Here is a 24,202-nt window from a genome sequence, read left to right as displayed (position 1 = left end):
ACTGCCCAACCGGAAGTTGCGTTTACGCTTCTTTGCGATTCTACTGGTCAGGAACTCCGGGCTCCCCGTCTGACACGCTTGCGTCATACACCGCGGGAAATAGGGGGAAGGGGGGGAAAGGGGGGTTCCCCCCAAAGAAAAGGTCACAGTCCCGACTTTTTCGCGAAACTTCCAACCCCCGGATATGAACATACGCCAACTATGAAAACGTGTCTTGTGAGACCCAAGGGGATTTGAATGTATAACCGTCACAAGTTCTGCAGAGGTTTCAGTTTGGAAGGCAAGAGACGAAGGAAACCTGTGTGCAAAATGAGTTCCCCACAGTGAGGCTGGTCCAGTGCAGAGGATACCTTGGTAAAATGAGCATACGGTATTTTGTGAGTTTCCAACTCAATACAAATAGTGTTTTTTCTACCCTCCTTTCATACTTTGAAGAACATTCTATACCTTGCCCAAAACTTGTTGCTTATAGGTCCGCTTAGGTCATATCTTTATGTCATACACCTTAAGGTAATCTACTCCCGTATTTTCACAATGTGTGTATGGTGTGTGTATGTGTGAGAGTCTATAAACGGCCAAACTAAAGCACTTGGGGCCTTGATTCTTTTTGGAGGTTATTGGGGATGATCAGGGGCACCTATAAAAAATAGCAGAACATTAAAATTATGCATAATTATGCATAAATATGCAAAATATGCATTTTTCTAAAAATGGCTAAAAAAACCACTTTTCTCGGCATTTCAGATGATTCTGAGCATCTTTGATTTTTTTCACCTATATAAAAAAATTTTCTGGGACTTGGCATTGGCATAATGTTTTGGCATTATGCAAAATAAATGCATTTTTGCAAAAATGCACTTATGATCCTAATTTTTTTTGGAGGTGGTAGGTATTGTTCCAGAGAGGACCAGAGAAATAGCAGAAAATTAAAATAATTATAATAATTATGCATAATTATGCAAAATATGCATGTTATAAAAATGGCTAAAAAACACTTTTCTCGGCATTTGAGATGATTCTGAGCATTTGGGGGGAGGGAGTTGGAGTGGGGGGGGGGGTTAGGGGCAGGGGGAAGGTGGTTAGCTGGCAGGATGAAGAGGAGGGAGATTTAGACGGGTGGATAACCAAACCGCTACATTGTAGCGGGGTTCTCCTAGTATCTAAGTATATATGCATGCGTCGGCGTTGTAGAGGCTGTTGTGAAATGACATTTTTGTCTAGTTTTTGGCCACAATTTTAGATCCTAGTTGTTTTACCTATGTATTTTAACAAGGTAAAAAAAAATTTTTTTTTTTTTAGTCATCGGACCTTAAGTTCGCCAGCTGCCAGTTTAACTAGTTTATTTTTAGCCTGCTGGCTAGATTGGCCGGTCGCTTCTATTGAGGATTTTAAGCTTTTTGCACTTTGACGGACTTTTATGCCAATTTTCTTGCCCATTGCTTGACAACAAACATGGCCGTGTGTGTGGATTGCCGTCCTACCTTTGCACAATTGAAGACTGACGTTACCCGACTGCAGGCTGAACTCAGGGAATAGGACAAGTTCGCCCCGGACCTATCATCCGCGGCCACAGCGCAGTCAAGACACCGCCCCCTCCCGGGCAAGAAGAGGGGCGCCAGCTCGTCCTGCCCCCCAGACAATACAGCGTTGGCCCAGGACAACGACACCACTATTCCGGTCTGGAGGTGAAGCGATCCGCTCTACCGGCCTCTCTACCCTGGGGCGTGTAGCTCAGCCTTGGAGCAAAACCTAAGACCCAAGTTTGCTCAACGCCATCCACCCCAGAGCCTTGGGTCCAGGTTAAGAACAGTAAACACCGCCTCCAACCTCCAGCTTGGAAATTTGGAAAATCTGACCTCCCCAACTCTCCCTGTACATCCTGATCCGACTGGCTGTCCTTCTTCGGCTGCTCCGCCTGACCTTCCAGCAAAGGGATTTGACATTCTGGACAACAGAGGCTCCCCTCCGCTGACCAGTGCGTCGCATCCAGGAGCGGCACGCTCACCATCGGCTACTGCTCACCACCCCGGACCCCGAAAAGAAACCGCATCCGTTCACCGTAGGCTGTTGAAGGAGGCGGTGTCCAAACACTCTGCCGGCTCTAAACTGGTCACCGGTGGCATCCCCCCTGGTGCTGTTGTAGCTGAGTCAACATGTTGTTCATGTTATTGTAACCGGTTATTTTCTTGCCCGGTGCGGGATTCGATACGGGGTGTACTGCACCACAAGGCGACGTCACTAACCGCTCGGCTAAAGGGTCAGACCCGTTAGCTAGGGGGCTAACGTGTCTTATTAGTAGTTTACAGTCGTCACCCTCCCCGGAAGCGCGCCCTCGCGCTTTGTTATTCCCGCGCTCCGAAGAGACGTTTGAGGATCGGCACACTTCCGGATCCCACCGCTGCCACCAATGTAACCGGTTATTTTCTTGCCCGGTGCGGGATTCGATACTGCACCACCAACCACAAGGCGACATCACTAACCGCTCGGCTAAAGGTGTAACAATAGGAACTATTGTTAGGAACCATTGTTTAGTTCCTTGTTTACACAGGGGTCGTTTATGGTGTGGCGCCTGGAATAACGGACCGAGCATGATGCATAACCTTACGTGCCGAAGTTATTATTAAAGTTTATAGCCCAGTGGGGTTGAAACGAGTAGTAACGTCTCATTAGTAGAAGGAAACAACTGTGGAGTTAGAAAACAACGAGACAGGAGACGTGAGAGTAGACGTAGTCGAGGTAGTTTACAAGCTCCAACTTTGCATGTCATACGTTCGACAACGACACTGAACTGTGTACCGGAAGCGGAAGTGCATTATCTGACCCCTCACCTCTTCCCTTAAAGGTACACTGTCCTCTTAGGTGAATGTCTCTAGTTATATAGATGTGGGTCACCACACAGGCCCCCCCAGAATTCACCTACACAAAACAATGCAAAACAGCAAAAGCGCAAGTCATGAACATAAAAATAGACTCTACAACAGAACAGTCAATGACATAGTGCAAAGTCATGGGGAAAACAAGTGACCGATGGCTGTCGTGCCTAATGAAGACGTACCTCGCCGATGGCAGATCCTTGGGGACGTAGGACCGGGGGAGGCAGTGTTGAGACATCGGAACGGGAGCGAAGGCACCGGCAGCGCTCCGGGACGCACTGAGGTGAGAGGCGGCCGACCAGGGAGCCGTAGCATCTGGAAGAAACTCCCCCGGAACTCGCAGGGGCTGGCCATACACCAGCTCAGCGGAGGAGGTCTGGAGGTCCTCCTTCGGGGCCGAACGCAGGCCGAGCATGACCCATGGGAGCCGGTCCATCCAGTCGCAGCCAGTGAGGCTTGCCCGCAGAGTGGCTTTCATGTCCCGATGGAACCGCTCACAAAGTCCGTTGCTCTGCGGGTTGTACGCCGTAGTGCGGTGGATCTTCATCCCCAGGTGCTCAGCGACCGCCGTCCAGAGCTCCGAGGTAAACTGGGAGCCCCGGTCGCTCGTGATGTCACCCGGCGTGCCGAAACGGGCCACCCAGCAGCCGATGAACGCCCGTGCTACCTCTGCTGCCGTCGTGGAGGACAAGGGAATAGCCTCTGGCCACCTGGTGGCCCTGTCCACAATAGTGAGGAGGAACGTATAACCACGGGAGGGGGGCAGGGGACCCACCAGGTCAACATTGACGTGGTCAAACCGCCTCTCTGGAACCACAAACGGCGCCAAAGGGGCCTTGGTATGGCGGTGCACCTTGGCGCGTTGGCACGCCACACACGAGCCGGCCCAGGCTCTAACATCCTTACGGAGTCCAGGCCAAACAAACTTGACGCTCACCAGCTTGGTCGAGGCCTTCACTCCCGGGTGGGAAAGGCCGTGGACGGTGTCGAAAACTCGGCGCCGCCAGGAAGTAGGCACCAGGGGGCGCGGTTGACCGGTGGAGATGTCACAGAGGAGGGTGGTGTTGGCCGCGTCGAACGTCACGTCCTCCAGCCGTAGCGCCGTAGGGGTCGACCGGTAGTCTTGAACGGTCGCGTCCTTGGCTTGGTCCGCTGCCATAGCGGCGTAGTCGAGTCCCAAGTGAACGGCGTTAACAACCGCCCGTGAAAGGCAGTCGGCGACGAAGTTATCCTTGCCCGACACGTGTTGTATGTCCGTGGTAAACTCGGAAACCGCCGCGAGATGGCGCTGCTGACGCCCAGACCACGGTTCTGAGGTTTTGGCCATACAGAACGTCAGCGGTTTGTGGTCCACGAAAGCGGTGAACTGTCGGCCCTCCAATAGGAACCTAAAGTGTCTGGTTGCGAGGAAGAGACCCAGTAGTTCCCTATCAAAGGTGCTGTATTTGCGCTCGCTCTCACGGAGTTGTTTACTGAAGAACGCCAACGGCTGCCAGCCCCCCCCCCCACCCACTGCTCACACATGGCCCCCACGGCGTAGTCGGAGGCATCCGTTGTAAGGGCTATGGGGGCGGCAGGCGACGGGTGAGCTAGCAGCGCAGCGTTGGCCAGCGCGGTCTTGGCGGCCACAAAAGCCTCGTCCATCCCCGAAGACCAGTCCAGCTCGTCCTTAGACATCTTACCCCGCAGGGCCTCATACAGGGGACGCATGATGTGGGCGGCACGGGGCAGGAAACGGTTATAAAAGTTCACCATGCCCAGGAATTCCTGCAGCGACTGTACAGTGCGGGGGCGGGGGAACATGGTGACAGCCTCAACCCTGGCAGGGAGGGGAACGGCCCCCTGTGGAGTGATGTGGTGCCCGAGGAAGGTGATGGACGACTCCCCGAACTGACACTTAGCTGGGTTGATGATGAGGCCGTGTTCGCTGAGCCTGTCAAACAGCTGTCTGAGGTGCGTCATGTGTTCCTCCGCCGACGCGCTGGCCACGAGGATGTCGTCTAAGTACACAAACAAAAATGGCATGTCGCGGAGCACAGAATCCATAAGGCGCTGAAACGTCTGCGCCGCCCCTTTAAGGCCGAAAGGCATACGTAAAAACTCAAAGAGCCCAAAGGGTGTGATGACAGCCGTTTTTGGGACATCCAGTGGGTGGACCGGCACTTGGTGATACCCCCGCACTGAGTCGATTTTGGAATAGATGGCAGCGTCCGCCAGGTTGGTAGAGAAATCTTGTATGTGCGGTATGGGGTACCGGTCGGGGGTCATGGCATTGTTTAGGCGACGGTAGTCCCCGCACGGGCGCCAACCCCCGTTGGCCTTAGTAACCATGTGAAGAGGGGAAGCCCATGGGCTGTCAGAACGGCGACAATGCCGAGGCGCTCCATAGTCGAAAACTCCTCCCTGGCTATTGCGAGCTTGGCCGAGTCGAGGCGTCGGGCCCGGGCGTAAACTGGGGGACCCACTGTGGTGATATGATGTTCCACGCCGTGCTTGGCCACCGCCGAGGAGAAGGTGGGTGTGGTGAGCTCGGGGAAATTGGCGAGCAGGCGTTGGTATGGATCCCCGGTGGAGAGTGTGTTAGCGAGGCACAGCGCTCCAGCGCCCCCAAGCGTGCAGGGGTATGACGCAAAAGAGACGGCATCAATCACGCGACAGTTTTTAACATCCACCAGCAGGTTGAAAGCACAGAGGAAATCCGCACCTAGGAGCGGGGTGGATACAGCAGCCATCACAAAGTCCCAGCCGAAACGTCGGCCGCCAAAACACACGTCCACATGTCTGACACCGTACGTCCGAATGGACGTGCCGTTGGCGGCGTCCATCTGGGGGCCGTGACTGTCGGTCATCGTGTCCACAGCTTGTGCTGGTAGTATGCTGCGTTGAGCGCCAGAGTCAACCAGCAGCCGCCGGCCCGACAAGGAGTCTCTGATGAACAACAGCTTGCAGTCACGGCCGGCGCCCATAGCCGTTAACGAGCGCCGGCCTTGGCGTTTTCCTGAGCCCTGTAACTGCAGGGTTTGCGACACCGTTTTGCTTTTGCCCCAAACCTGGCATGGTAATAACAGAGCCCGTCGTCAGGTTGGCGGCGGGCTGTCACCGCAGCCGCGGTGTCCATATAGTCGTACACAGGTGGTGGTGGGGCGGTCTGGTGGGGTAGCAGGGCATGCACAAACTGTTGCCGGTTGGCCAGGAAAACCTTGTCTGCTTCAGCAGCCAGAGAACGGTAGTCCTTGGAGGCGGCGAGAGGAGAACTGGCCGGTGCTGTGCGTACAGGTGCGGGGAGCTGCCTCAGAAAAATGTGTGTGAAAAGAAAGGCCGGATCAGCCGATCCCAGCACAGACAGCATTTTTTCCATTAACTCAGACGGTTTGCCGTCGCCGAGGCCATTCGGGGACAGTAAACGGTCTGCCTTCTCCAGCTCCGACAGTTCAAATAGTCTCAGAAGGAATGTCTTTATAGCATCATACTTGCCAGCAGCTGGCGGAGCTTCCAACAGCGTCATTGCTCGCGCCGTTGTCGATGCGTCTAACGCCGCCACTACGTGGAAGTACTGCGTTGCATCCTGCGTTATCCCTCTCAGCTGGAACTGGGCTTCCACATGTTGAAACCACGGCCGTGGATTATGCTGCCAAAAGTCGGGTAGCTTCACAGTAGCGGTGTAAATGCTAGCGTTAGCAATAGCCATGTTGTTAGCACCGGCGTCGTCGTTGTCAGACATACTCGTATTAGTAGTTCGATCACGTCGGGGTCACCAATGTGGAGTTAGAAAACAACGAGACAGGAGACGTGAGAGTAGACGTAGTCGAGGTAGTTTAGTAGCTCCAACTTTGCATGTCATACGTTCGACAACGACACTGAACTGTGTACCGGAAGCGGAAGTGCATTATCTGACCCCTCACCTCTTCCCTTAAAGGTACACTGTCCTCTTAGGTGAGTGTCTCTAGTTATATAGATGTGGGTCACCACACAACACACTTTAACAAAAGGGGCAGACCCGTTAGATAGGGGCTAACGTGTCCCATTAGTAGTTTACATTATCTTACTTTTATTTTATTTTTCTCCCGGTGAACAGTCTCAAAACCTGTGTGTAACATTTTCTGTTATAGTCTGTATATCGCCAACCTTACGGTTAACGAACGAATATGTAGTTCCGGTTTGCCTGTTGTAGCAAGGGGACTTCCGGTAGTGACACACAAGAGACGCCGGGGTGACGTGGCTGCGAATTCGCGGCAAAAGTCGAGCAGCTGTTGTAATGGTAAGACGTGTTGTAACGTTCTCTATCCCCTGGTTAAGCTAGCGCGTTTGAAAGTAATACCCCCCCCCCCGGTTTAAACTGTATGGGGATGTCTGACATGTTTCTGAGTTTTGCTATTGGTTTTGGTCGGTAAAAACGGCCATTAAATCCTGCTAAATCTGTCGGAGATTTTACACCATGTGCTCGTTTCCTGACTCGCTGCAGGGAATGAGAGAGCCTGCCTCGGTGTGTGAATTGACTGTGCCCCATGCTACTTCTTGTGGGTGCGACATGATGTTAAATTTTCATTTGTTATATTCTCGTGTACTTGTATGGAAGGACTGCATTGAATGAGTAGCCTAAAATAGTTTTACTTATGATTTTCGTCTTTTCCTTTTCTTAAACAACTGAAGGGCGGCACGGTGGCAATGGTTAGCGCGGTCGTCTCACAGCAAAGAAGGTCCTGGGTTCGAGTCCCGGGGTAGTCCAACCTTGGGGGTCGTCCTCTGTGTGGAGTTTACATGTTCTCCCCGTGTCTGCGTGGGTGCTCCGGTTTCCTCCCACAGTCCAAAGACATGTAGGTTAGGTGAATCGACCATGCTAAATTGTCCCTAGATATGAATGTGTTTGTGTGTGTATGGTGGCCCTGTGTGATGGTCTGGCGGCCTGTCCAGGGTGTCTCCCCACCTGCCGCCCAGTGACTGCTGGGACAGGCTCCAGCATCCCCGCGACCCTGAGAGCATGATAAGCGGTTCGGATAATCGCTGGGTGGATTTAACATCTGATTTCAAATACGTGTGTAAGGGCAAACGTTCTTTTATTGTGCACATATTTTATTTATAGGTGCCTTTTGTTACATGTATATTTGAAAAAAAAAAAGTTGAGCAGCTTTTGTAATGGGGAAGGAGAGACAGCCTGCCACTGTGTGTGAACTGACTGTGCCCTATGCTACTTCTTGTAGAATAAATGCAGATGCTGACTCCTGGTGCGATTGGTGTTCTTAAGTCTGTGAGCAACCATCTTACAGCTGCTACATAAAACTGGTGCCGTGACCCAGATCCATTGGTCAGTCGCTGCCGATCGCCGAGGTTCAGCTGTGTGCTTGTGACATCTGGGATTCCAAGTTGGTGGACCTGTGTATTCTGTTAGCTGCTGAAGTGATCACAAATATTCCGTACAAACACAGACATTCACAATTTATTAACCTTACAAAAGGAATCATATTAGCACAAGTTATAATTTTCTGTAAGATCTGTAAAACTGCTTTAATTTGGTTTGTTTGCTACAGCCTTAAATGTCATATGTTGTGTGAGGTATGGCAGTGTTACGGCTGAACTAATACTAAACGATTAAAAAAGTGCTGCAAGAGCCGTACCCATAAGAAAGCCACTACTCAGGAAAACGGTTCAGAGTCACTATTACCATATAATTATGGGTTTATTACAATCTTGGCCAAAGCTCATGAATAACTCAGGCAAGACGGCAATAAGGGCAAACTATGATGACTAAAGATGAATACACTAAACACAAACAGGCAAGGGAAACAATACTCACCACCCTGCCTGGCAAAGCCATAAAAATGAAAGGGGGGTATTAACCCCAAAATAAAAAAAAGGATCTAGAACATAAGCATGAGTGTCAGGCAAAAGTTAACTAAGAAGTTTACAAAAATCAAACAAACAGCATTCGGAAACATGAGGGGGCTTTTCCATGTGCATGGCCTTGTGAGCATCTTTTATAGGAGTCAGTAGGGGAAGGCCTCAGGTGCAGCCCGTCTGCAATCAGTGAAGCAATCAACACCCCTTCACTGGCTCTGGCTTCTCAGGCACCACCTCAGATGACAGAATGGGCAGGGGCATAACACCTCCACCCATAAGACATTAAATGATGCACACACAAGAAAAAGAAAATCCAGCAATTTAATGTAAAATCAAAAAGCACCAAAAACAAATAAACCTGCCTTAATGATTACCCCCACTTGGAGGACGGGGCAACTTCTGATGACCAGGTGCAGCATGAGGGTCCTTGATCCACCCACCAGGCAGGAAACGGGAACTTGAGCACCCCCATCAGGACCAGAATCGGGAATCTCTTGATCCACCCGCCAGGACTTGAGCCAGGAAGCAAACGGGGTGTTCCACCCCACTTTGGTCATCTTGCAGTAGCACAGCACCAGCACCAAAATCAGTGGCATCAACAGCCAACTTAAAAGGACTGTAGAAGTAAGCAGCAGTCAAAACGGGTGCGCTGACTAGCAAAGACTTGGCCCCATCGAATGCCTGTTGACATTTCTCTGTCCAAACAAAAGGAGTCTTGGCACTCAGCAAATCAGTTAGAGGAGTGACAACATCTGAAAAGCTATTACAGAAGGATCTATAATACCCCGCCATCCCCAAGAATCTTCACATGCTCTTACGATCATGAGGAGTGAGAAAACTGTCGATGGCCTCTACTTTACCCCTTATTGGCTTGACTTGTCCCCCTCCCACAATCTTTCCCAGGTAAGTGACTGTAGCTTTCCCAAATTCACATTTGGCCAAATTAACAGTTAAGAGTTGCATGTGACAAGCGTTCAAATACATCTTTCAGTTGACTCATATGCTCGCTCCAAGAGGAGCTATAGACTACAATGTCATCCAGGTATGCTTCACAGTTTGATAGACCAGACAACACCAGGCTAACCAGTCTCTGGAACGTGGTAGGAGCGTTTTTCATTCCAAAGGCCATAACTGAATATGTCCAAAGACCACCTGGAGTGACAAAAGCAGAAATTTCTTTAGCACGTTCAATGAGTCTAACTTACTGACATACACTCACCGGCCACTTTATTAGGCACACCTGTCCAACTGCTCGTTAACGCAAATTTCTAATCAGCCAATCACATGGCAGCAACTCAATGCATTTAGGCATGTAGACATGGTCAAGATGATCTGCTGCAGTTCAAACCGAGCATCAGAATGGGGAAGAAAGGTGATTTAAGTGACTTCGAACGTGGCATGGTTGTTGGTGCCAGACGGGCCTGTCTGAGTATTTCAGAAACTGCTGATCAATATGGACCAAACTCTCTGAGGAATGTTTCCAGTACCTTGTTGAATCTATGCCACGAAGGGTTAAGGCAGTTCTGAAAGCAAAAGGGGGTCCAACTGACATGATAGCATCACGCAGTTGCTGCAGATTTGTCGGCTGCACATCCATAATGCGAATCTCCCGGTCCACCACATCCCAAAGGTGCTCTATTGGATTGAGATCTGGTGACTGGAGGCCATTTGAGTACAGTGAACTCATTGTCATGTTCAAGAAACCAGTCTGAGATGATTCAAGCTTTATGACATGGCGCGTTATCCTGCTGGAAGTAGCCATCAGAAGATGGGAACACTGTGGTCATAAAGGGATGGACATGGTCAGCAACAATACTCAGGTAGACTGTGGCGTTGACACGATGCTCAATTGGTACTAAGGGGACCAAAGTGTGCCAAGAAAATATCCCCCACACCATTACACCACCACCACCAGCCTGAACCGTTGATACCAGGCAGGATGGATCCATGCTTTCATGTTGTTGACGCCAAATTCTGACCCTACCATCCGAATGTCGCAGCAGAAATCGAGACTCATCAGACCAGGCAACGTTTTTCCAATCTTCTATTGTCCAATTTTGGTGAGCCTGTGCGAATTGTAGCCTCAGTTTCCTGTTCTTAGCTGACAGGAGTGGCACCCGGTGTGGTCTTCTGCTGCTGTAGCCCATCTGCCTCAAGGTTCGACGTGTTGTGCGTTCAGAGATGCTCTTCTGCATACCTCGGTTGTAATGAGTGGTTATTTGAGTTACTGTTGCCTTTCTGTCAGCTCAAACCAGTCTGGCCATTCTCCTCTGACCTCTGGCATCAACAAGGCATTTTCGCCCACAGAACTGCCGCTCACTGGATATTTTCTCTTTTTCGGACCATTCTCTGTAAACCCTAGAGATGGTTGTGCGTGAAAATCCCAGTAGATCAGCAGTTTCTGAAATACTCAGACCAGCCCGTCTGGCACCAACAACCATGCCACGTTCAAAGTCAATTAAATCACCTTTCTTCCCCATTCTGATGCTCGGTTTGAACTGCAGCAGATCATCTTGACCATGTCTACATGCCTAAATGCATTGAGTTGCTGCCATGTGATTGGCTGATTAGAAATTTGCGTTAACGAGCAGTTGGACAGGTGTGCCTAATAAAGTGGCCGGTGAGTGTATATGTTGAAGAATATTGCTTTCTCTGAGGTCAAAAATAGGCTACTTGGAATTATAGGAAAACCTATTATTAGACAACCTATATTTACTATTGGTAACAGGAGGAGTAATTTTCTCTTTTATTTCACCAGGTTGATTTTTACCAAGATGTCACGAAAATTACTCCTGGTAATTTTCGTGCCATCCTCCACTGATTACATGATGTTTTCATCCAGAAGAGAGAATGTTTTAATCATAGTGTTTATTTCCATACAGTCAAAATAAATGCCTTTTCTTCCAAGTAACATAAAATGGCACCAGAAATACATCTTAATATGTGAAGATAACTAAACGTAGCTTTACTGGTTTTCTTTTTTAGTCTGTCATCTGATAGCAGCGTATTGAGTTTCACTTGCAGCCCCGTGCACGACTCATGAATAAGATATTGTTCCTTTAGTGTCTTTTCTTTCCGAGTGTCACAGAGGGGAGAGAGAATGCCACTTTTCGACCCGAGGGAGTCGATGGGACGTCTACTTCATACATCAATCGTGGAAGACGTTTCTCCCAACACACTTGAAAAAGGGGGCTCACTCGTCTTGACCTTTGCCGCAACTCCCCGGGGGGAAAGACAGACTGGGATGACTTCTGACTTGCAGTGAAACGGACCTGTTGCTTGGTTGGTCCCCTGCGGCTGAAAACTGCACGGCAGACTCATCAGCGGCAGTATGACTGGGTGTAGTGACAGAGAAAACGACGAGGAGGGAGATAAGGATGGAGAGATCCTGAAGAGGACCCAGAAGAAGAGAAGCAAGAGTGAGAAGCACGTGTCTTTTCCTCCGGATGGACAGATAGTGTCAGGCTTCTCTGAGCACAAGGACAGAGGTAGAAATGGTGAGGTATCAGTTCATTTATTTATTTTTTTTACCTCCTTTGATTAACTCGGAATGAATACAAGAATGATGTAATTAGTGAAATAGTGATGTCATTTTGATGAAAGGGGTACATTTTACTGTTCAGAATGCTATTGTGATCTACCCACGAATCACTCAGATATTTTTTAATTGGATAGAGAGTGATATTATTGGGGGGGGGGGGCATCCAGTACAACTGGTCTTTGACTGGACTTCTCATCCATCACAGACCACTTCTAGCCCCATGTGAAGTGATGTACATACATATGCCTCAAAACATGACTTTTGTCCATTTATGCCTATAATAAGTCATAGATGCACACCAAGTGTTAAGAACATTAGCTGTTTTATTAACATGATGTAAACCCATTAACTTGTGTGTTATCAGCTTTTAAATTTTAATTTAAGTGCAGTGAAAGTTGATTTTTACACTGCTGAGTTTTCGAAATGGTCCCACATTTCTGAACATTGAATTCAGTCAGCTCTTTCCATCTCGTGTAGCATTAATTACAGTAGGCTATATATTATACAGTAATATTATTCCCAGTATGTATGTAGTATATGTAGTGTAGTATATTGTAGTATTTTTTTTCTTTTGGATTTTTTTCCCCCTTTTTCTCCCAGTTGTATCCAGCCAAGTACCCCACTCTTCTGAGCTGGCCTGGTCGCTGCTCCACCCCCTCTGCTGATCTGGGGAGGGCTGCAGACTACCACATGCCTCCTCCGATGCATGTGGAGTCGCCAGCCGCTTCTTTTCACCTGACAGTGAGGAGTTTTGCCAGGGGGGCGTAGCGCGTGGGAGGATCATGCTGTTCCTCCCAGTTCCCCCTCCCCTCAGTGACCAGGACACATACCCACATCCGGCCTCCCACCCACAAACATGGCGAATTGTGTCTGTAGGGGACGCCCGACCAAGCCGGATGTAACACGGGGATTCGAACCGGCGACCCCCATCTTGGTAGGCAACGGAATAGACCGCTACGCTACCCGGGTGCCCCATATTGTAGTATATCATACAGCAAAATATTGATACTATGCCTTCATACCGAAGCCTTCATCGTTGCCGGGGTGAAAGAGGTTACCACCCTAACCCACCCAAACGGGATTAAATCCACAGGGGGTAGCAACAAGTTCTCACAATGGCTTCACACACACCAGATAAGCGAGAGCAGAAATAAACTTTAGTGTCAGTCTTCATCTCAGAATCCATCTGGACAAATTCAGTGTGGAAGAAAGTGCTGCGATATAGGAAATTAAACCAGGCCAGGGTCGGTGGTGGTATGGATTGCCGATAATTATGTCCATATATCGGCTATTCTGGCGCTGAGTGCTAGATTACTAGGCCGTTGCAATTTCAAAATATTGGCCCTGGTCTTCGTTGTAGATCTTCACTTTATGGTGCTGTAGATGAACAGTATGAGATATATCATATGCTGCTCAGCTTTTGTAGGACACCCAAAGATCAAAACAATGTTTCAGTCTTCTAAATCCTCTCTGGTCTTTCACATCTGGTAGCTCATCCCATAAGGCGATGGGTGATGAATCGGGCCGCCTGATTGGCTGATTTATAGTGCAGGCAGACATTCATCTAGTCTCCTGCCCTTCCTTGCTTCTCATCAACAGCCATCTTCCCTCTTCCGTGCAGTCTGCACACACACACACACACACACACACACACACACACACACAAAGCACAGTTTACCGTATGGCACTTTCCGAGCTCCCCCCCTAAGCACTTTTGAATGGGAGATGGTGGCTCAGTGGAACGCAGAAACATTAAGAACTAAATGGGTGTATTCTTCTATTTTAGTTGACAGCTGCCTCACCTTGACAGAGGTAAGCTCAGCCTACCGCAGGAGCTGTGACAAGCACCAGGTGGAACCCAGACCTCATATTCTGGAGCAGCTTAAGGTAGACTTAACTCAAACTTTTCTTTTTTCCCCCCACAGAATATTTGCATTAATTATTGTATTTTTTATAGTTATTTATTAGGTTACTGATAACTGTTCATAGTTTCATATTACAAAGACAATACCGACACACAACTCAATACACATCAAGGAAAATGATGACGATGGAGTAACTTGCATCCAAGGCAGTTATTATACGTAATATAAAAACTTGAGCTGATGTAAATGTTGCATTTTGAACTGAGAGGAAGAGTGCAGCGATTGTAAAAAGAATAATAGATTGAAATATATTTTGAACAAGAGGAAAAACAAAACAAAAAATCTGATGATAGCAACAACAGCAATAACAGGAGGGGGCCAGATGCTGTAATATATTTCAGAAATGTCCATATTGGACGTCTCGTCATGGCGTATACCACCTGTCAAAATGCAGCTCTTCCATCATCTGGGCAGCAAAACCACCGAACCTGCTGCGCTTTAACTCCTCGTAACAGCTTTACCGGCGTTACGCTGACACTTCCAAATATCTTGTGGAGTGCAGATGTCTTATTTCTTGAATATGTGTTTAAAATGGGCTTTAAATGGATGTATTGCTGTGGTGGGACATTTCCAGTGTTTGGGAACAGAGGCATAGTATGATGACTGTGTTGTCAAAATGCAAACACACACACACACACACACACACACACTTATGCTATGTAAAACCAAATGAGCATTATTATTTATTTATTTGCCCCCCCCCCCACCCCACACACACACACACCTTTTCTCCCCAATTGCATTTGGCCAATTACCCCACTCTCTGAGCCGTCCCGGTCGCTGATCCACCCCCTCTGCTGATGCGGGGGGGAGGGCTGCAGACTACCATATGCCTCCTCCGATACATGTGGAGTCACCAGCCGCTTCTTTTCACCTGACAGTGAGGAGTTTCACCAGGGGGGCGTAGTACGTGACCAGATCATTATTATCATCATAAACACATTACCTCCGACTCGTCTGATGCCTCTTACTTAAGCCTTAACATGAATTCAGATTTTATTTTTGATGTAGAAAAAACGTGTTTCTCTCTGGAAGAAGAAGGTTTACGGTGTGAGAGTGAAAACCTCAACAGGGCTTCACCGAGATCGACCATTATCAGCTACTCTGTGATTCTAACCACCCCACGCCGATCCCTTTCAATTACAGAATAAATCAAGAACACTTAAAAATCAATACATCATGGTTATTCTGACAAAACCCAATTGTACTGCTGAATATTTGGGAGATATTCTCTCAGACGATATGCAACATGGCTCATATTGCATCAAGTAGCTCCCTGCCTTCACTTCACCCGGGCCTGCGTGCTTTTGCTGTGCCACCGGGATGGGCTCTTTTTGCTAAGTGGCAGATCACGTATTTAACCGCCGGCGTGAGAAAGCGACGGTGCGCGGTTTGAACCGTGCTCCGTTGTCACTGCGGCACATGAAGTGCTTTTAAGTTACAAACTGTGAATCGCGGTTTGCAGTCAAGTCTTCGACGTAAGAGGGAACGGGGAGATCCTCAGGCCAGCTGGCGTGGGAGGCGGACTGCCTCCAACACCCCCGTGGACGCGTACACGCTGAAGACAAACGGCTATAGAGTAACACTAAAATAATCCTGTGTTACATAAAAATACAGAACACTACACAAACGGAATCGGTCTCACGCCTACGCTGACACGTAAGGCAAGGAAAAAAATGAGACCCCCACTGCCCACACACACACACACACACACACACACACACACACACACACACACACACACACACACACATAACACTTTTGAAAAATATTTAATGAGGGTAAAGTGTTGAACAATGAATTGTCATGAATTAAATCCCATTTATCCCATTTTCTGGACAAGGGCTGTGAGTGTAAACCACTTCGCTGTGAAGCCGTTTCTCACAGTAAATTCAATAAAAAAGGGATTTATGCTACAGGAAAATATGTTCGCCGCAACAGTAAGCTCTGACAGACACAGACAGATGCCGCAGTGTGTGAACACACACACACACACACACACGTATAAGCACACCATGTATGTATAAATTCATGCATGTATGCACAAGTACTACAAATACTAATACACACACACACACACACACATATATAAGCACACCATGTATGTATAAATTCATGCATGTATGCACAAGTACTACAAATACTAACACACACACACACATTCACAGAGGGAGTAAGTCTGCACACACATTAAAATTCCTTTGGTAATTTGAATCATTTCATTTAATCAGCCTCAATCAGGCTTATTGCAGCAAAACGCTGACAGCGTCTCCACTATGAAAAAGGGGGTAAGAGCAGGTTAACTGTTATGCAGGCATGGAAGTTAGAGGGATGGTAAATAATAGCACAGCTGTAAACAACAAATAAACACACACACGCGCCACACTCCGCGCACATCGACAGATACATGTCACAGACGAGCTTTCAAACGTACAGTAGAGTGCGCACAACACACACACACACACACACTCGCGAATACGGATGAATTCCCTCTCTCTCTCTCGTCCCTTATCGTTGGCACATGTGCACAAACACACACAAACACTCGTAAAATAAACAGACTTATTCTCTTTTTCTTGCGCTCTCCCTCTCTCTAAAATACACATATAAATACAAACACTCAAATAAGATAAACTCACTTATAATTGCCCCTCTCTCTCTAACACACACACACACACACACACACACACACACGCACCCTAACACAAGCAGACACACTTGAAACACATTCCACCATTTATAATTCATTTTATGTACTCACTTGCTTTACTTGAAGTAGCCATGTTAAAGAACATCGCTTTCTACCCCTGCATAAATTTAAGTGGAGATCAAGAGGAATTATTTGTGGAAAATTAGAGACTTAGCGGTGCTTACATTAAGCATACAGCCTACCGTATTATCTCAGAGGTGCTAATGAACCCGATTGCATTCGAAACGAATGTAGGTGGTCTTCCTGAAAGAGTAAAATATGTATGGTTAAGCAGCAGCTACGAGGGGCGATATTTAGACCAAAAGGGCTGCAACGAGGATGAATCCATAATAAGTCTATGCAAAGCGAAAACTCGGCGCCTAAAGAGCAAATTTATTAAATTAGGTCTTTCAGGCAAGGGGTGATTTCCCTGAGGACGAGCACTGAAGACTATTTAAAGGGTTTTTTTTCTTCTTATATTGTACCCATGGGGCCCTTTGCACTTCTTTGAAATGTTGTAAGTGGATAAAACAGTATTGCTTTTGGTGACATCTTCATAGGAGTGGTAAACAATAATGTGTTTGAGCCGAGGCGGGCGGTGCAGGGGGGCCTGCGGCAGCCATGCTTAAACTCCTTAATTTCATTGTGCAAACCTCTGAAGTCTGCAACTCTCAGCTTTTCCTCTTCGTTATTTTATATGTTTTTTTTGAAGGCAACTTAGACCAGTGGTTCTCAACCTTTTTGGGGTCCTGGACCCCCTGCGTATTTTTGATCTACCCTGAGGACCCCTCCACCTGATCTTGGGGGAGGGGGGTTGCAATTTGTAGAAACAGTAGAAACTGCATTTTAAATTGCATTATAGCATTTATTCACTCTTTGGGGCAAAAATAAGAGCTTTCAGTTGTAACTTAGATATAGTTAACAAAACAGAATTCTTATGCAGTAACTTTCAGATATATGTAACAAAACAGAATTCTTATGCAGTAACTTTCAGATATATGTAACAAAACAGAATATGTATTCAGTAACTTTCAGATATATGTAACAAAACAGAATATGTATTCAGTAACTTTCAGATATATGTAACAAAACAGAATATGTATTCAGTAACTTTCAGATATATGTAACAAAACAGAATTTTTATGCAGTAACTTTTAACAATGCAAACGGGAGCGAGATCTCTTATTAAAATACAATAAATTACACCTGTGAAACAGATGTAATTAGAGAAAAAAGGCCTGTTACCCTTTATAGTTTAGGTAGATAAAGGTCTCAGTCACATTTGAGTAAAATAATCCTATTTCTATAAATGTCATAGGATCTTTTTTTTAAAGATATTTTATTTTCACGGACCCCTTGCAATTACACCACGGACCACTAGGGGTCCGCGGACCCCCGGTTGAGAAACACTGATAGATCATCTAGCTTGTTCTTGTTCTTTAAAGCGAGAGTGCGGGACTTTTACGCACGAATGAATGTCCCTGACATTCTAGCCCTCGCTAAACCAGTTCGCACGATGTTATTTAGGTCCATCACCGCCGGGTTAATCTCTGTATTTCTCAGTAGGCATACTGGAGTTTTAAAATCTGACGTCTGGGGCGACATTCCCGCGCTACATTCCGGAAATGACGTATGGCGACGCGTTTTACGTCAACGAGCAGCGATCGCTTTTTTCTTTTCTTTTTTTTATGAACATACAATCAGCAATATTCAGACATTCAGCTGTTAAGTGAAATATACATTCTTATATAATTTACATTTCTATGAGCGAAAATGGAAAACGGCAGATAAACAAGCGATGATCGTTTTTTTTTCTCCACTTTTTATTTATCAAAAATCAGTACATTCAAATAATACAATGTATGTATATACAAATGAACAGCAGGGTACAAAGAAAACGAAGCATACTCCAAATGGGAAAAAAGCAAAGGTTGTGTAAAGTGAAATAGTATAAACTGGGGGGCTCCGTGCAGTATTTTCAGGAAGACAAAATAGTTTCACAAATGTCTCTAGTTTTGATGGCTTTACCGTGTTTACTAAATTTGAGAGTATCTAAATGTTGGTCAAAAATGGCTTTGAAGACGATTGCGTTATTATGGATCCCACTGCTTTTCTGGGCAAGACTAGGAAGACCCGCCCCTACTCTATCTCTGATTGGCTAACCCTATCCCTAACCCCACCCTAACCCTAACCTTAACCAACCTAACCAACGGAGGCGACGAGTACTAGCCAATCAGAGGCAGGGTTCGCGGAAAACGGGTACGAGTACTGGCCAATCAGAGACAGAGTGCCCAGAAAAGCAGTGGGTTTCATAATAACGCAAGACGATTGCTTCGTCAGAGCCGAACATCCGTGTGACGAAAGCGTTTGCGTGCCTGTGATTGGCTAGCCTTCCGGATTTCCGCCAGAAAGCTTCCGGGCTTGGAGGCGATGGCGAAAAAGCGCAAGAAGCGTCAAAGAAACGTTTAAGATGCTCCAGAGAAAAATAAACTCGGCGCTCAGAGGAAGAATTAAGTTTTTTTTTTAAAAGGTGATCGATGGCGAGGACAAACACGGGAGCTGTTTTTCCTTGTTGGACAGCGCTGAAACAAGAGAGGTAATTACTCTCATTGCCAGAAGGGGGAGACAAAACTTCCGAACTGCGGGTTTAAATGCGTGTTTTGAAAGGAGGGGGACCACAGCAGGCAGAGATAATTCATGTTCAGGGTCACTCGATATAGACAGTATGTTTTGCATTTCTGAACTCCATTTCTATTACCTATGTTTTATTTCAGGGTTATGTGAAATTGTAAACTAATGCAGGTTGAATCATTTAAATGTATGCGTAATTACAGTTATTTTCCCCCCTATAGAGTTTTACAGAGTCAAAGAGAAATTGTTTTTGTTTTTTGTTTTTTCTATTAAGATTCATGCAACACATTTCTAAAGCTTCCTCAGTACACGGTGGGATTTTCATTCAAACTAGCTAAAACTACGTGTTTGTATTCTTTTCATGACATGTAGCGTTCAAAGCTAGGAATTACTTGCATGTTGGCAAATCTCATAATGAATAGCTCATGGTTGGTTCCCTAGCAGATTATTCAGTTGAGTGGACTGAGGAGAAATCAATTACCAAAACTTAACTTTTATTATTTATCCACAGCTTAAAAAAAAAGCCCATAGTGTGGCAATTTGCTGCTCTTGAATTCATGGGGTCAGATCCAATTCCCAGAAATGTTTCTTCTTATTTTTTTCCCTCCCTAGGCTAAATCCCTCGGGCGGGGGGGTGGGGGGTGGGTGGGGGGGAGTCCCCTCCAGAAATAAAAAGAAGAAAAAATCTGATTTTGCAGACCACTGCTGTTTTCTGTCAACCCCTTTGATTAGAAGTGTACCGATGCTACTGTTACATATATAGATCCCGACTACAGCTCTCTACATGTGCTCTCTCTCTCTCTCTCTCTCTCTCTCTCTCTCTCTCTCTCTCTCTCACTCACTCACTCACTCACTCACTCACTCACTCACTCACACACACACACACACACACACAGAGAGGAGTGCATTTCTAAAGGGAACTTTTTCCTCTCTCTTTTAAATTAAATGCATGCTGATTGTTATTGCAGCACCTCTTCTCGGAGAGGTAAATGTCACTAAGTAAGTGCCACACTATTTTCCTCAGTGGTTGTTAGTGGGTTACGCATGAAAAAAAGACACGCACAGAGAAGGAGGTGAAGGGAAAGCAGGATGCACTCGAGTGTTTCCGCATGCGGCGGAACGCCGGGCTTATCAGAACACAGCAGGAGGACCGGACATATGTCGCTCCTCTCATTACAGGCCGAGATGGTGATAACGGAGGTGGTTAGCGGTGTATTTGAAATGGCGCACGCCGGCAGCCGAGGGGATCACACAGAAAAGAGAAGGAGGGTTGTGGGAACACGTTCGTTGCCTCGATGAGAATCATGCCGGGGAAAAATCAGTGCATGTGCACAGACACACACACAGTGTGACGCTGGAGATCATAAGCTCACAGTATAATTTTGCACCAATTCATCCTAAATCAGTGTAAATTGTTTATCCTAAAAATCCTTAATTGGGGAATCGTCGGCTACACAGCACTGAAAATGGTAAAATGCAGTCTACATATGTAAGAATGCATTTAATAGTCTCTCTTCCTCAGACTGAATTTGAGCCAATTTGAATTAAACGGAGTGGCACTACTAGTGATGCGCCAGTGCACTATTAGAGGGAATTCAATTTGCACGGTTGAGTGGCTGCACAAGTAATATAACGGTGCTTTTGTAAGTAGGATAATGTTACAACACTATAGATAAATGATGTGGCATTGGTATCAGTAGCATGCAGCGAGGGAGACGGTTGTTCTAACACACTGCCATTGGCCTTTCATCTGGCCTGTCTTTTTTTGTGCATGTGTGCCAACCAAAAGGCTATTTGCAAGAAACAAAACACCTCACCAGCACACTCGCCGTATAGCCCACATCTCGTTTTTTTCTGCACCGTTTCCTTTTTCTATATCCATTCTCTTTCCCTCCTCCACATCTTTCATTTTACCACTCTCTCACTTCCTCCTCGCACTTCACTGCTTGCTCTTCTTTTCTGTCTCAGCTTCCACGAGGAAGTCACGGCATTTGTAACGGCAAGCAGTATGTTGGCCCCGCCAACACCACATGCAACCGTGAATCCCTTACACCGAATACACACCGTCAAGTAGTACTACTCTGACCAGCCGGCCGGCGTGTAGAAATGCAGTGTGTAGTACATTATACTATACTGCATGAGTCAAGAGTACTGGTACATTATACTAGACAAGTCAGGAGGGTGAAGTGCCGTGTCAACCACACACACACCCACATACACACACACTTCTGGGAACTTAAGAGGCGGGGGTTGTGTGTCTGCATCAGTTTTGAGGAGACAATACCTTTCCACAAGGTAAAATTACGGTTGATTATGCGGCCAAGCGCGTTATTTCATATATTTCAAAATCATTGCAGAAGAACAAAGAGAACAACAGTGAAAATATTGTGAAATTCAATTAGAACGTTGCAAAGTTTTGGATTTTTTTTCTTTTTCTTTTTTTTTAAATGATAAATGAAGTTACTAATTTTGTCTCTGCTCTTTCTAGACACTGCTGCTTTAATTGCTAATTGTTAACAGGGAATGCATATATTTGCATATTAATTAGCCCCAATTTACATTTTTAATTAGCTGCCTTCAAAGGGTGTGAGATAAAAGGTCGTGTTATTTTAAATAATTTATCCTTTATTGCAGAAAAGATGCTGAAAGGAAAATTGGGGGGGGGGATTTTAACCCCAAAGAAACCTGAGTGTGGAAAGTTTTATATATATATCTCAACACGGATACAGGAAAAAAGATTTTAATGCATAGCAGTACAGATATTCCGCTCCTCATTAGTCGAGCACTCAACACCATTGACGGTTTCGGAAAAAAATGCTATATATATGTGTGTGTGTGTGTGTGTGTGTGTGTTTGTGTGTGTGTGTGTGTTCTTGGTATCTATATTTATATATGTCTATATAAATATATGTAATCTATATTTCAATTAATTCAAAAATGCTGCACAGCTCTTGTCTTGCATGACTCTTGTCACGAAGTGTGTGTTTGTGTGTGTGTGTGTGTGTGTGTGTGTGTGTGTGTGTGTGTCTGTGATGGTGAGTGCACATCAGCATACATACTTGTTCATGCAAATATCTGTGTATATGTACACACACGTGTGGACATGTGTTATGTTTGCATGTATGCCTATGTGTGTGTGTGTGTGTGTGTGTGTGTGTGTGTGTGCGCGTCTCAGCCAAGATCATTATGGGGGTAAACTCAACAGTCTACCAATTACACACCAGACTCTTGTGTACATAAACTGTGTCATTTATGTCCCATTGATCTGCCTAATTCTTTCAACAGAACACTTTACAGACACCTTTCTGTCTCGCCCCTCTCTGCTGCACGACAGCCCCTTTTGTACTCCTGTGTCCCTTTGAACAATGAATTACATTTGGCCATTTACCTACATGAAAATAGGGCTGCGGTATCCACACACACACACACACACACACACACACACACTCACACTATAGGATTTGCCAAGATGGCTTGACGGGAGGAAGTTAGTGAAAATGATCCCTCGTTTCAAATTCTCCTTTCACCGTCATCTGCGTGCATGAGGGAGCCTCCTTATTCTCCATTCTGTTTCCCTGTTATGCTTGTCAGTGGAGGGAAAAAAAATAATTTACATCTTCCAACGTTCACGCAACTCTGCCACCTCCTGTGATTGATGCAGTCAAATTAGATGTATGTGGAACACTGGCTCTGGTAAATGAACACATCAACTGATGACCAGCTGTTTCTAATTATTATACACTGGTTAATTAGGATGCCGTGTCACCATCAACGGTGGCGGTAAACTGTGTGAAATTCATAATTCATGCTGGCGTCCAATGAGCTGGCAACATCGCTACACACCCTGATCAAACCAGTTCAGAGAGGAAGACGTGGGGGGGGGGGTCATGTGTGGGAGATGGGGTGTGAGGAAATGGCCGAATGCTGCCACAACACCTGCACGTGTGTGTGTGTGTGTGTGTGTGTGTGTGTGTGTTTGTGTGCGCACATCCGTGCATGCATCTGTGCACGTTCCAGATGCTCTTTCTCACACACACACACACACACACACACACACACACACCCCTGTCTCTATGTCTCCCTTTTTTATATCATTTTCTACCCTTTGTCTCTGTCGATCTCATCCCCCCCCCCCTTTTCTCTCTCTCCACCAGTGGGGTAACTGCGTAGGGAGCCGGGTGAGATGTCTGGATCTAAGAGGTAAGCTGCAGCACTGCATCAACACACTCACACCATTGACGAATATCATATCACATTTAGATCATTCTAGCCCTTTTATTACGTATCATGAACATCAAAATAACAGTTACGAAACACGAGTGAAGTGTTTTAGGTTTTTAAGAGCACAATGACATTGATTTTTTTTTACACCAACTTGTATCTCGGAGCTTTTGCAGGAGAATGTAGGAACATTTGCAGATAAATGGACCTCTAAACACAATGTTGGATAACTGCACCGAAGTTGGTTGTCTTGCTCGAAATATCTGCCACACACTGCTATGGAGAATGAAATGGACCTGTATCTCACCAAGAATCCTCCTCCTAATTATTATTATTATTTAGATAATATGCAGTTTGCTAACCATTACCAGATATAAATACACACACACACACACACACACACACACACACACACACACACACACACACACACACACACGAGTTTGCACGGGGAGTCGCACCCCATGCAAACTCGTGTGTGTGTGTG

General features: G+C 46.3%; 1 protein-coding gene across 1 annotated transcript in view; it reads left to right on the top strand.

Annotated features, from left to right (window-relative positions):
- The first annotated feature begins 12,039 nt into the window (after positions 1-12,039).
- si:dkey-288a3.2 (protein phosphatase 1 regulatory subunit 37) overlaps positions 12,040-24,202 on the top strand; it is a 74,327-nt gene continuing 62,164 nt past the window's right edge. The window contains exons 1-3 of the mRNA XM_056296323.1: positions 12,040-12,205; positions 14,036-14,136; positions 23,649-23,694. Of these exons, the coding sequence (XP_056152298.1) occupies positions 12,040-12,205; positions 14,036-14,136; positions 23,649-23,694 (313 nt within the window). The remainder of the gene's footprint in view (positions 12,206-14,035; positions 14,137-23,648; positions 23,695-24,202) is intronic.

This window comes from Lampris incognitus, chromosome 16 (genome assembly GCF_029633865.1).
Source record: "Lampris incognitus isolate fLamInc1 chromosome 16, fLamInc1.hap2, whole genome shotgun sequence".
Taxonomy (NCBI): domain Eukaryota; kingdom Metazoa; phylum Chordata; class Actinopteri; order Lampriformes; family Lampridae; genus Lampris; species Lampris incognitus.
The sequence above is the reverse complement of the archived record's forward strand: the minus strand, read 5'-3'. Positions and strand labels throughout refer to the sequence as shown.